This window comes from Cryptomeria japonica, chromosome 6 (assembly GCF_030272615.1).
Source record: "Cryptomeria japonica chromosome 6, Sugi_1.0, whole genome shotgun sequence".
Classification (NCBI taxonomy): domain Eukaryota; kingdom Viridiplantae; phylum Streptophyta; class Pinopsida; order Cupressales; family Cupressaceae; genus Cryptomeria; species Cryptomeria japonica.
The window spans coordinates 403,739,687-403,754,169 of NC_081410.1; the positions used below are offsets into that span (position 1 = coordinate 403,739,687).

General features: G+C 40.6%; 1 protein-coding gene across 4 annotated transcripts in view; it reads left to right on the plus strand.

Annotated features, from left to right (window-relative positions):
* The window catches only part of LOC131065840 (D-lactate dehydrogenase [cytochrome], mitochondrial), a 283,265-nt gene that overhangs the window by 72,207 nt on the left and 196,575 nt on the right, over positions 1–14,483 (plus strand). For all 4 annotated transcript variants that reach the window (XM_058000480.2, XM_058000478.2, XM_058000477.2 and 1 more), the window contains exons 4-5: positions 7,375–7,423; positions 8,105–8,197. In XM_058000480.2, coding sequence (XP_057856463.2) covers positions 7,375–7,423; positions 8,105–8,197 — 142 coding nt within the window. The remainder of the gene's footprint in view (positions 1–7,374; positions 7,424–8,104; positions 8,198–14,483) is intronic.

A 14,483-nucleotide genomic window follows, 5' to 3' on the forward strand; every position in this document is an offset into this window, starting at 1 on the left:
AGTTTAGCAAATACGGCAGATTGATCACTGACCCGCTTCTATTCATCACATTAAATGATCCCGCGGTTATCTTTTCCAGGTTGATAAGTTGATCCGATCTTCTGCTTCGATCAACTCACCAGGGGGCGTCCTTTGATTTGCCTTGAGCTGCACACTTCTGCAATTCCCCCGTGATTGTCGCAATCAACATTTAATGTCGACCAACGCCAACAACCTCACTGACATGACACTTTACCGACCTCTGCTTGCTTGCCACTTCAACTCCACGTGGCATCTCAATTGGTATTCGTCAGCTTAGACCTCTGTGTTGGTTCAGACAGGATCATCGACCAAACACTTAACCGGTGCACACCTACCAGTCATCTAACCCTACCGGTATGCCTCACCTTATTGGTTGACCTTCTTGCCATCACCATCTCTGTCTTGCTAGTGTATAACATTAACTCGATCATCAACCATGGCGGTCCTCAACAACAATCTAGGATGACTCAGCATGTGCATCTTCATCAGATTGAGAGCATTGCACTTAGCTGTATGCCGGTATCCACCTTGTTTATCGGTTGACATGTTTCTGCCTTCATACCGGTAATGTGCATGACATCTTCATGCCATCCATCTCCAACTGCTATGCATCTGCGGCAACACCACATTTCATCTGCATCCTGGTAACTCCATGTGTGCAACTGCAAAGCCTTATCTTCATTTGACTTGTTCTCCTCTCAACTGGTTTGCCAAGGTGGCAAACTCATCATCTTAACTCTTCTTTCTCTGTCCTGGTAGCACATCATGTCATCACATGCTGATCCGGTGCACATGTCTGATCTCAAACTCAGGAGGGTTCCTCATCATCCACATTAGTCATCTGGTCTATGCATCCCATCACCTGCCTTTGCTTACTTTGACTATTTTATCTCAGAGAGTCATGATGCATGCCATGTATGCTGTGAGATAAGAAAGGAATTATCACTTACTGGTGGGGAGAATGGACAACTGCACTTCACTGCCAAACACCAGTGGAGGAAGATCTATGCCACCTGCCGGTAATGATGTGACTTCACTAAGGAGAGGATACATCTCCAACTTTGACATATAACCCGATACCTTTTCCATATGTCATCTTTGCTCACTAAAGCAACACACTTTCTGTCAACCTTCTCTTCATCTGGTGGGAGTCCTGCTAGATGGTATCACACTAGCATACCAGTTGTACTGCTAACCCTTCATTAGTTCATACTGTAGCAAGCTCTACCGGTCACATGCTTTCCGGTTCTCATCACTCATCAGTCACTTCTCTATAATGCTTGTTCAACATCAACATGCATACCCACTAACCGGTTCCTTCTTCCCAATACTGACATGTAAACTGGTTACTCCAACTTGCTTACTTGTTGGCTTCACTGTCCATACTACCGGTTGATAACACTGTCAACATATCAACTATTCTTGTTGGAGTTGAGAAAATACAACACCACAGGAGCCCAAATGATCTCTGCAAATTGAAAAACCTGTTACAAGGAGAAGCAAGGAAGCAAATCACAGAAGGAACAAAAACACAGGAAAAATATGCTCCAAAAGATGAGAGCTCAATAATCTCCAAAATGTATTGTCAATAATAATCCTTCTTCATACAATGAAAAGAAAGAATTTAACCTTTAATAGGTCAAGAAACCCTAAAAAGGGAAAACCTAGGTTTGCACATAATAATTAATAAAAGAATTAATTATTATGCACCTAAAGTTAGCTTAAGTGTAAAAGAGATAAAGGGAACTTAAATAATTAAACAAATATTGTGTAATTAATCAAGTAAATACCCGAATACTCTAACACCCCCCCTTAAGCTAGACTTAGGGAGAAGCTAAAACCTAGAACAGCTACTGAAAGCAATAAAGATGGGTCCCGGTAACAAGGCCTGATCAGGTACCCAAATACAATGAAATCTCTATGAACTGGAGAAATAGAGAAAACCACATGGGAACAAAACTCTACTCCAAAAACAAATGGAAAAGAACACCACTGAAGCATGAAGAACCTTCAAACTCTATCGAAAAATAACTGCTGATCTGAAGAACCTCCACTAAAATAGAACATGACTAGGTAGAGAAGACTGTAATCTGTATGAGTGCCCTCAAATGACACTACTCGAATCAGATGGCAAACAAGGCAAACACCGAACTCGAAGATACAGATGGCATGAGAAACCCAAGCCTGAAGAGCTGATCAATTGAACCACGGAAGCATTAGAACCAACAGGACAAAAGAACCTGCAAACTCTGTCGAAGAATAACTGCTGATCTGAAGAACCTCCACTAAAATAGAACATGACCATGTAGAGAAGACTGTAATTTGTATGAGTGCCCTCAAATGACACTACTTAAATCATATGGCAAACAAGGCAAACACGGAACTCGAAGATATAGATGGCATGAGAAACCAAAGCCTGAAGAGCTGATCAATCGAACCACAGAAGCATTAGAACCAATAGGACAAACCTCCCCATAATGTGGAAGAGGGAGAGGGACAGGAACACTGAAAAGAACGGCCAACAAGAACTGCATGACGAAGAACCAGGAGCATCAAGGTGTTGAGAAAAGTACAGGGTGTCGTGGAAGGAACACTCACTTGACACACATTATGAGGTGAATGTCGTGGAAGAAACACTCACTGGTCAAAGGAAGATGGCAAACAACAGGCAAACATCAACCCCCTCATGGCACTTTATCAATAGTGCATGTAAAACAAGGCACAAGATGTGCATGATCCCAAGTAAACAATGCATGATGGCACTTTATCTCAGTGCGTTTGCATAAATACAAGCTACAATGATAAGAAGACTGGAAATAGAAACGAGAACCAAAATAGAGACATCTTACCCAGAAAAGAGATCCTAGGCCCTGAAACAACCAAGATATCCACCATAGTGCTGAAAAGCAAAAAACTAAATAAAATATTCCTGGAGCAGAATCTGGAAATAAAACTCATATGGCTGGAAAGTACACAACACATGCTTTCCAAAAATATAAACTTTTCGAAAAACGGAGGTCAGATGCTCATTCTAGGTCTCTTGGAGTGCAAAAACAAGACCCCACTTTAACTGGAAAAAAAACATAGTCAAACAGCAAAATTGGAAAAAATTACCAACATGACAAGGTCCGGCTCGGAACCAGCTTTCCGACGCCTATTCATTTTCAAAAAAACGACTCCGTATGCCCAAGATAAGGCCAAAAAACCAAACCCCCCCTGAAAGAGGCAAAAAAGGTAGTTTGGTGGCTCTGGTGGGCGGAGGTGGCCAGTGAGCGGCGCTCCAGTGGCGGCCTGGTGGTTCTCCGGTGGTGGGCTGCTGTTTCTAGTGGTTGAGGTGGCCGGGCGGAGCGGAGTGGGCCGTGGCGGCAGAGTGGGCTGGCGGTGCAGAGGGCGGCCGGACTGAGCTGGCTATGGCGGCGGTAGAGGAGGTTGGGCCAGGCGACGGAGCAGGCTTGGCCGGGCCGGGCGGAGTGGGTTGCATAGGCGGGCGGGGTTGCAGCAGCTGGGGAGCTTGCAGCGGTTGGGAAGCAGAGCGGCGGCCGGGGTTGCAGTAGCCGGGGAGCTGAGCGGTGGCCGGGGAGCTTGCAGCGGGGCCGCAGGCGAGAGGCGAGTTGGGGAAAGTTGTGCAGGGGTCGGGGAAAGTTGTCGGCGGGGGCCGGAGGACCGGCGGGGCTGGGGTTGCCAGGAAGGCGTGGGGCTCGAGGCCTGGGCAGCGACCGAGAGCCGTATTGAGACCGGCAGGGGCCCCACGGTACCCTGCGTACCGTGGGAGCCCCAAAACAAATTTAAAAAAAAAAAAAAACTTTTTTTTTTCAATGCCTTTTGAGATTTTTTTGATTTTTTTTGTGATTTCTTTCAAAAAAATCAAAATCCGCCCTGTATGTTGTAAAAAGGCAAAATTTTTTTTTTTCTCGAACGGCATGCCAGGGCCGTACGGCCTGGATATAGAGAAAAATTCCTCGAGGCTTAGGAACCAAAAAATGTCAAGTTTTATATGACCATAGGGGTTTTCGGGCCTTCTGAGCACGATGGTGAGGTCCGTTTAGGCCCAAAGTGCTCAGAAAAAAAAGACCTATCCCTAGGTACATAAAAAAAATTCCTGAAACCCCAGATTTGCTTCCAATGCAAAAATTCTCAAAACAAAAATAGATAGCTGCAGATCTGAGACTCTTATACCATGTTGGAGTTGAGAAAATACAACACCACAGGAGCCCAAATGATCTCTGCAAGCTGAAAAACCTGTTACAAGGAGAAGCTAGGAAGCAAATCACAGAAGGAACAAAAACACAAGAAAAATATGCTCCAAAAGATGAGAGCTCAATAATCTCCAAAATGTATTGTCAATAATAATCCTTCTTCATACAATGAAAAGAAAGAACTTAACCTTTAATAGGTCAAGAAACCCTAAAAAGGGAAAACCTAGGTTTGCACATAATAATTAATAAAAGAATTAATTATTATGCACCTAAAGTTAGCTTAAGTGTAAAAGAGATAAAGGGAACTTAAATAATTAAACAAATATTGTTTAATTAATCAAATAAATACTCGAATACTCTAACAATTCTCCCATACCGGTTGTCCTGCTATACCGGTTGACATCAATGACAACACAATGCCAAAAATTGATGTGCATGAACGGCCATGATCTGTCTTCCCAACTCCATAAGAATAATCTTATCAGTTGGGAATTTAGGAAGCATGTATGGCTGCCCGCTGTAACATCCAACTCTCATGTAAGTGAAAGCCGGGAATGGAAGGAATAAGCAGCCATATTCATTCACTTTTTCCCATGCCTCATCTGATACTCTTCTATTCTTTAGCGTCTTGTCAAATTGACACATAAAATAACCAAAGAATGCATCCCGAACCCTCTTGTAATGCAATCTGCTGGGTCTCAAAGGCAGCTGATCATAGTAATCCCATACAGGTATAAGCGAGCAATCACCCTTGGTAGAAAGACTAGGGAAGTGTCTAAGTGATGCTGCTAGATATACCAGATACGAGTTCATGTAGAATGTCATGGTGATAGGGACTGCCGCAAGTTGTTCACACAAAGCATCACTGATGATTTCATCCCATGAGATGTGATGGGACTGCCTTATAAACATGATAAACTGATACATCCAGGGTTCGAAAACATTAGAATCTCTAGACCCAACATCTTGCTGAGGAGAGTAATGATGTCTCCAATTTCCCACTTGAAGTTGCAAAGGTATAACTTAGCCCACCTTGTGAAAGTGGCTCGTGGCTCATGGATCCACCTGTTAATGTGGAGTTTGCAATCCTTTTCCCTTGAAACATAATATCCTGCTGCAAATCTTTGGAAATCTCTATATACACAGGTGCTGATGGTATTATGAAAACTTTCTCAATGGTATCCACATCAAGACGGATTATCGCCCCCCCATCATCATTTCTGATAGTTCTTGTCTCTTTATCAAAATGGTGAGCACAAGCAAGAACAAACTCAAATTCTAGGGCAGCCACTGGAAAAGACGAGCATGGTGAATGTGGCTGTCCAACAATTGCTGCATATTGCTATCCTTTGGATCCTCCACCCTTTTGATGAAATCTGACATGTCAACATGCCCTATTTCCGTATCCTTGATATGATCCATAGGAGAGGAAACTTGTGAAGGGGAGACCTCATTTTGGTAGTTATCAAATTTGTATTTCATCTTCTTTGGAATGGAAGATGATGGTAAATCTGACATTGAAGAACTCATCTTCTAGTGAGTTAATCCACCATTTTGGCATTGATGCAATTTTGTTTGCACTCACTATCAGGCAATTTGACTAGAGAAGTTCTATGATTGTTTTAAATTGTGAGTTGGTCTGCTTGCTACCAAAAATTTTCAATCAACTTTGCTTTGTCCTCGTTCTTTCTTTGTATGCTCTCACCTTGCCCATTCTAAGAATTGGGTTATTAGAAAGAGAAGAACTGTGTTGATTGCAAAAAAATTATTCGGATTTGAGGTAATGCCTTGCGGGGGTTATCACAAACCAAGAAAACATGGACAAGCCGATTGGCATGTCTAGGCATCTTTGGAGGGTAGAAAAGGGACGAGCACAGATTGAGATTGGTAACCAAGAGTGAGTATATTCTTGATACCCTATAATTTGTATGGATACTTTTCCATTGTCAAAGGTCACAGAGGCTCAAAAGTTCATTGACAAATTCTATGTAGTGCAGGATACTCAAGATGTTATTGCTATGCTAAACTTACCGATCGATGTTTCTGAGTTTGGAACCCATTTGTTCTCCTCTATGGCTGATTAGTTGGATGATTAAGTTGGAGTGTCCTTCAATTATCGAGTTTTTTTGATATGAAGTTTTCTTGTTTGTAAAGTATTGGAAACAGTTGCATTTATAATTAATTGTGGAAATGCATTTGATTCTAGAAACCCTAGACAATCTAGTTTGTAATTGTATTTTTCTTTACTAGGAGGAGACCTTGCCTTAGAGCATGGATTTCTGACATATTATTTGTTTGCTGACCAATATAGATTTGATGTGTTACTATTGATTGCCGATCCTGATTTCCATATACCCCATCTTTAACTGAGTTGGAAATGCTGGCACTGGCTGTGTTACAACTTACAAGTCTAGCTTAAAACATCGTTTGGGGGTTTGTTTTCATCTGTTTTTGTTAGTATTGTTATTATAGATTTCTTTATTTAAATGAGATGACCCATTCTTCACCTTTGAAAAGATTTAGCTCGTTTGCAAATTCAAACAGTTCTATTGACCATTTTGCTTTTGTATATTAGAGCATTACTATAGATTTGATAGGTTATAATTTGGACCACTTGTTCCCAAATTTGGGCTTAATAATTAATATAGATTTAATATAGCTCGAGTTTAAGCAAAGAGGAGAGTATAAGTATTCTTAAATATTACACTATTTTTTAATGAAATTGATGTTTGTGCTGGAGAAATTTGTAGCCAATAGTGTGAAATGAATATTCTAATAAGATAAATTTTTTAAAATTCAATGGGAGAGAGGGTTTGGCTAGTAAATGTGAAAGCCAAATTGATATGAAGCTTATACATTTCTATTTATAGTTTTATTGTAAGAGATGTACATTGGTGGCATTGCATGGTAGCTTGTGCTCTCTATATCATTATTAAAGATCTCTACAATATGGAGCTGCATTTTCACTTGTAAGGGTTATATGATGTCTAAACTTTGATTGTTGAAAATTTGAAATATAAGTATCATACAACTTTCTTTACATTCTTTGATTATGTTGTGGATGGACATTATAGTGTATTAATCTTCAAATTTATAGCTATCCATATACATGTAAAAAATGTTTAATCTCATTATTATAAGTTTGTTTTTAATGCAGATCGAAGAAAGAAGTGTCCGAAATCATTAAGGCTTGTGACAAGTACAAGGTTTGAAGATTATTATGTTTAGTTGCCCTATGATCATCTAGATTAGTAAAAATAGTGCATGCAACATAGAATTTGGTTAACCATAAGTTTATAATCTGTCCTTGTATTTATTGCTTTTTCTTGGGGCTAGTTTGGTTCAATCATAAGTTTTGTTTTCCAATGTAAATAGGTTCCTTAGAATGGTATCATCTACTTTAATATGTTTGCAAATGCTTCATAACAGGTATTGAATTGTTCTTTCATAATAATGATTTACCAAATAATTGAAAATTGGTTCTTTCATCACATCCTAAAAATTTCCAAAAGTTCAGAAAATGATTTACCATCCTTCCTATTTTTGGTTTCAATAGTATCTTTCACTCAGGATAATCTCTTTCTCACATTGTTCTTCTGTGGATACATGTCCATTTGTATGATTTGCAGGAGGTTTTCCTATATCAGCCATTCAAATAGTTTGTATTATCTAATTTATTTCCAACCTTGCTTATGTCGATTCCAAACCTTGGGCCCAAATATCACGTTTAATTAGAAGCTCTATTTGAAGCCATGCAATGTATGCTTTTCTTTGTTTTGCTAATGATTCTGTCAAATGGCAAATGGATCTTAATTGTAAATCTACATATTTTGAATATTTATATGATGTAATGGCAAATACTGAATCATTGTTTCTTTTTGATGTAGATTCCTATTGTACCTTATGGTGGAGCTACTTCAATTGAAGGACATACATTAACTCCTCATGGAGGAGTATGCATTGACATGACATTAATGAAGGTATTCCACATCTTATGCTTCATACTATATTTATTTTATTTTGATGCCCTCTCTATGCCTTCTCTACTTTATGAATAAAATGCTGCTTTTTTTTTAACAATACTTTGGTTTTAGTACTTAAAAGAAGCATGTTGAATCTCCGAGGCAGAATACACACACCATGAAGATGACAAACTTATTCAAAAAATTCATTAATTGGAAAAAGCTAAAGAACACAATGCACATTAAAATTTATGATAAATTTTGGCTTTTATCTTTATCATTCCACATTTCTTGTTAACTTCCTCAAGCATTAACACTTTGTTGTATTACACCACCCTCGCTATCTATGAACAGTTACATGATCACACATGTATTGCGGCACTAACACCAGAATAATAATTCCAAAGTACTTAACATTACCTAATACATACTGTACATTGCCCTATGAGTTTTCCATTTGTGATGCAGTCAAGGTAGGGGGCTAAATGAATTGCAGCCCTGTCCTTGCAACAAACAACCAAATAGACACACTCCCAAGATTATTTATCACCAACCCACATAGAGATTTCAGCAACTCAAACTAGACACAAATTCCTAGATTTAGTCTTTACACAACTCAACAATAGATTAGAGTTTATTCATTACACAAGACAGATATACATGCATTTGATTCTAGTAACAATATGTTTGTAATGTCCGCAGTTGGGAACCTTGGAAATATATGATAGTTTTTCTGTAATTTATGTTTATAGAAAACTAAAAGAAAATGCTAAAAAATGTAACTAAATGCTAAATTAGTTTTGATCAGTAATAACAAGTTTCAAAATTTAATTTAACATTCATTTATCAAAATAAGAACAAACAACCAGTAGATCCAGTAATAAATGATGCCAATTTATTAATAGAGACTTTCAGATCTGATTGTTAGTCTGAATAATTAGTGATAACAATTAAAATCATCAGCATCAACCCCATGAACAATGAATGAGAGATCAATTTTAATCCAATGCACTTTGCAATTAATAACATTTACACTTACAGCTTGCCGTATAGTTATATGAACAAGTAAATTGCTGTAAATAGGTAGCACTTGGCTGATTTACAAATCCGAGATTAATATAATAGCTGGTTTAGGCTGTAACAGCCCCAATAGGCATGGAAGATGTATTTCGTAGGCCTGAAAACTGCCAAAAATGTACGGTGCAGCTGGTGGCTACGATTGATCCTTGTACAATGGTGCATAGACATCATAAAATACCCTGAAAATCTTGCTCAAAATGCTGATAGTGGCTGGGCCACCAAGTACAAACTAGGCACAGCTATAGAAGACCTCAAACCCTTGACAAATATTGATGATATCCTTGTCAATATGAATTGTTCCAACGGGAATAAATTGCAACAATAAGCTCAAAACCCACTCTCCTCACAATCCTGTATAATTCATAAACTTGGGCTTGAGCTTGATGAACCCATTCTTGATGGAAGATTGCTTGTATGGTTGCAACCTCAGAAACACCAAATCTTCAACTTCGAATGTTCTCTTTGTGTGGTATTTGATCAGCATAGAGCTTTTGCTTATTCTGAGCTTGTTGAAAATGATCTTTGAGTGACCTCAATATGTCTTAGCTATGCTTAAGAAAGTCACTAAACATCTGGTACCTTAATTTGTAAACCTAAACCAACAAAATTTAGAGCATCATTACTTTATAGTGCCATATGGAGACATACATGTAGACATATGGTAGGAAGTTGTACTATTCTCCCAATTGCAACCATTTGATCTGTGTTGTTTGTTGATTAAAAACATAGTTTCTCAAGTACATGTCAACCCATTTGTTCACTATCTTTGTTTATCCATGGGGTTGAGGGTGGTAACTTGTGTTGAGACTCGAGAGTGATTGCTACACTTGTCAGTTGAAATAACTCCCACCAAAAAGCACTAAGTAATCTACTATATCTATCACTCACAATGTTTTTAAGTAATCCATCTAATCTAAATGCTTCTTTAGAAAACACATTAACCACTTAGGGGGCCTTGAACTCTAATGCAATAGCAAAGAAATGTGCTACTTAGTTTGTCCATAACAATATAAATGCAAATTTTTCCATGTACCTTAGGAAGACCCATGATGAAATCTATAGATATGCTTTACCACTTTTGATTTACGATACGCAAGGGTTGCAACAAACTGGCCAAAAGAGTATGCTCTGCTTTATTTTGCTGGCCAGTGATGCAATCTGTAATATCCTCAAGGATGGCCTCCTTAAGTCCTTTCCAAGAAAAGCTCTTCTAATATGTTGGCAAGTCTTGTAATACTCTAAATGTCCTACTTGTGGTGTCTCATGGAAGGCTCTTAAAAAATTTCTTCTTCATTCTAGATTCTAGACTTTGGGAGATCTTATCCTTGTAGAGTTTAAGGCCTTCTTTTATTGTATTCTTGTCATCCTTCATTATCTTGTCAAGGATGTTAGTAGCAAATGCATTCTTTGCACACTCCGGCCATAATAGTAGCATTCCAAGCAATAGAAATAATACAAATCAAAAAATGAAATAGGCTTCTTGGAAGGTGCATCAGTTACATTGTTTTTACCCTTAACATACTCTATATCAAAATCATAAACTTGCAACTTGCCATTCAATTCTTTGTGGTTAAGGGAGATCTTCAAACTGTTGTAATTGGTCTTTGTTGATGGCGGAAATCGTACTTCTACTCTTTTGGTCAACATAGAATAGATGCTAACTATCCTATCCTCTCTTGAATAAGAAAATCCCTAATGCTGTTGTGGATGATCAAAGGGGACAACTTCAAGGTTCCAACTGTCAGTTCTTGATGGCTTAGAATAACTCAACAGTGATGTGTTTTGCTGGTAAACACAAAGGGACTTACAGATACAACAAGCTGGCCTGCATCTAATGATGCCTTGGATCTCAAACTAGGGAAACTAAAAGCAAAAAAGATAGGGTTAGGAAACCTAAGGACAATGATGGCAATGATTAGTGCTGCAGGTAGATAGATTTCACATAAACTAACCCCTGCTTTGCTAGAGATATACGCACAACTTCATAGGAATAGTGCAAGGTCCAAGGGAATGAAGGATTTTCAGACTGGAGGTACTCATTTAGGCACCCAATTCTGGCACAACCTAAGACAAATACCTACAGTTGAACTAAGCACAATACTAAGGTTCAAACTAACCATACACAATGATCTAGAATCAACAGGCCCCCAATAGTATGAACTTGAAATCAAATTAGATACCCCCCACACTTCACCATTAAAACCACTGAATTCTAACTAGTTAAATGAAAAGAAACCATGCAAGCAGAGAAAACAGAAATAACAAACACCATACTTCAATGTTCATATATTTGTTTCAACTGCCATTACAACAATTTCTTCCAGCAACTCTATTCTACCTACAACTATTTCTAATTCTAACTGCTAAAATCTAAAAGATCTAACAATCTGGCAAATTCTAACCCTTTACAAAAGAGAGGCATTGGCCTTTTATAGATTTTACAGTTTTGAATGAAAGGCCAGGATTGACTCCATTCAATGGCTTTGATCTGCCTTCTAGAAGCTTGGCAGGTTTAACCCATGCCTAGTAACTTCCATAACTCCCAATTGCCACATTAAACCACTTCTTCATCTACCAGCAATTGTTTTCAATCAATTTTGTCAATCAGGTAGTTGGGGAGTAACTGACTTGTGTCTCCCTTGCATCAAATTGCATTAAATGGGGTCCGTACAGTGGTCCCACCACCACTTTCTAAAAAATATTTTATTACCTTCCTGCTGGTAGGTTCAATTTGCGATTTCTTCCTTTGGCGCTAAATTGTTTCCCTTCGAATTACATACGACATCTTTCAGCTGATGGCAATTGAAATCTTTCTGTGGAGTCCGCCTCTATCCAACACCCTTCAGTAATATACCCCTTTGGCTTCCAAGACACCCTTCGGCTGGTGTTTTTATTTGCTCCTTTGTTAATTACTATCCTTCGGCGACTTCGTATCTCTCTTTGGTGCTTTTCCTACGGCAAAATCTTCTTCTTCCCTATGGCATCGGGTTTCCTTTACTCCCTTCTGTTGCAATTTCTTTTTCTCTCATGATTGTGTCTTTGGCTGGGGCGTGGGCACTTCTATTTTCTATCTTGGCGGCTAGTATAATAGATTTGTCGGGGCCTATCCGTGGTGGACAACAACCGCACGGTGGTCACCGGTGGTGGCCCCCCGATGGTGGTTCCACCTTGGCCACCAATTTTTTCATTTTATTTTATTTTATTTATTTATTTATTTATTTGAATTTCCTAATCTAATTGTCCAGAGAGTCTTCGGCTCGGGTCCCGTGCCTCTGGGATCGCCCTTCATCCTTCTTGGTTTGCCTCGCCTGAGAGTCTCCCGCTTTGGTCCCATGCCTCTCGAGTCGCCTGCCCGGCCTCTCGGGTCCCCTTCCATCCTCTCGAGTCCCCCTCCAGACTCTCGGGTCCCCCTCCAGACTCTCGGGTGTCCTTCCGGCCTCTCGGATCCCTTGTGCGCTTCTCGTGGTAGGGTTTCAATTTGGACTTGTTGATGGCAAGTCTATTTTCAATGGCCATCCGAAGACTTGGAACCATAAATTCTACAAGGACCACGGTCTCCTTCCCGTACATAAGAATAAGAAGAAGAATAAAGATTTTGAAGGTTGCGACCTTCCACACAAGGTTCCAATCGTTGCCAACGCGAATGATCTTGGGATTATCTATGTCACCGAGGTTTGTCTCCTTCAATTTTACCTCTTGATACTTGATGGGTTCTTCCTTCGGGAACTGATGTGCGGTGGTGTCACTCACACGGGCGTCTCCCTTCCAATATTCTCTGTATTTCGGCAGGTACACCTCCTTTGTTATTTGCTCCGGTTCCTCTACTTCGAGCCTGTAGCTCTGGAATATTTCGTAATCCTCCATCTGCCAGTGGAAGAGCCCGTTCAATGACCTTGTCTCATCCTCGGAGCACTCTCCTAGTTTGAGAATCCATGCATTGTTAGGCTCCATGCAGCCCCGTCCTTCGTCCCTCAGGTTGCCTTCTCCTTCACCCTTCGATTCCGAAGATGATACCAATTCCTCACTAACCAACTGCGTCCCAAGGTTTATGATAAACTTCCTTCCTCCATTCTCCATAGACAGAGTGTTCTTCTTCCAGTTGTGGGTGGCCTTTGTTGCAATGAGCCACCCCCGTCCGAGAATGGCGTTGTACCCTTTCTGCTTCAGTGGAATCACTACAAAATCTAGCACGAATGGCTGTGTGCCAATCATTACCTGCTGGCCCATGAGGGTACCGAGGGGTTTAATCCCGTGTTGATCTGCCCCTAGCAGGTTGAACGTGAGGGGCCACAATGTAGGCTTTCCCAGTTTTTTCCATGTCTCTTCTGGGAGCACATTTACTCCTGACCCTCCATCCACAATGGTTTCCGTCAAGGTAGTCCCTAGGATGCCCATTTCTACCACCGTCGGGTGGCGTCCGTTGTTGACTACTAACAACATAGGGTCGACCGCGGGGCTTACGACCTCCCTCGTTTTGGCTTGTGTGGGTACGGAGTTTAAGATAGCCGTTTTCAACTGCGGCATGGTTTCAAGGAGGTCTTGAATCTTCACGGGTACCTCTATTTGCAATATTTGCCGTAGAATTCTGTCTTCTCCCTTTGTCCGTGATGGGCTTGTGGCCTCGTGGCTACTTTGTCCTTGTGCGGCCATTTCCTTTGTGTCTCGACCCTTGCTTCTCGCACTCCCTCGGTGTCCATGCGAGGATCGGGGTATGTGGCCTTTTTGGCCTGTGCCCTTGTGATTGCCAACATTTCTCCTTTCGTGGGTTCGATGTTCAAAAGGTTTACTCCTGGCTTCCGGCAATTCGCATCCTCATGGTCGCCTGGCCCACACCAGCAGCAGAGGTGCTAAGGGGTGGCTTCCTTCGTGCAATCCCGGGCGAAGTGCCCCTACTGATCGCAGGCCCTACATTGGATCATTGGTTGGCCCTTGGCGTCATACTGGACACGGCTTCGGGTATTGTTATTGTCGTTGTTATTCCTTCCACCGCCGCATCTGTTGTCTCGGTAACCTCTAGATGATGCCGTTGTGTTGGTTTGCTGGGCCGTACCCGCTGGTGTAGATGTTGTGGCCTGCTCAGTGAACAACACTTGCGTATTTCGGGTCGTCATATTGTATGGGCACTCCTTGATGGAGTGTCCCATTACTTGGCAAATTTCGCAAAAGGCCTTCTTCGAGCATGTACCCTTCGTATGTCCTTCCTCCTTGCACTCCGTGCACCATA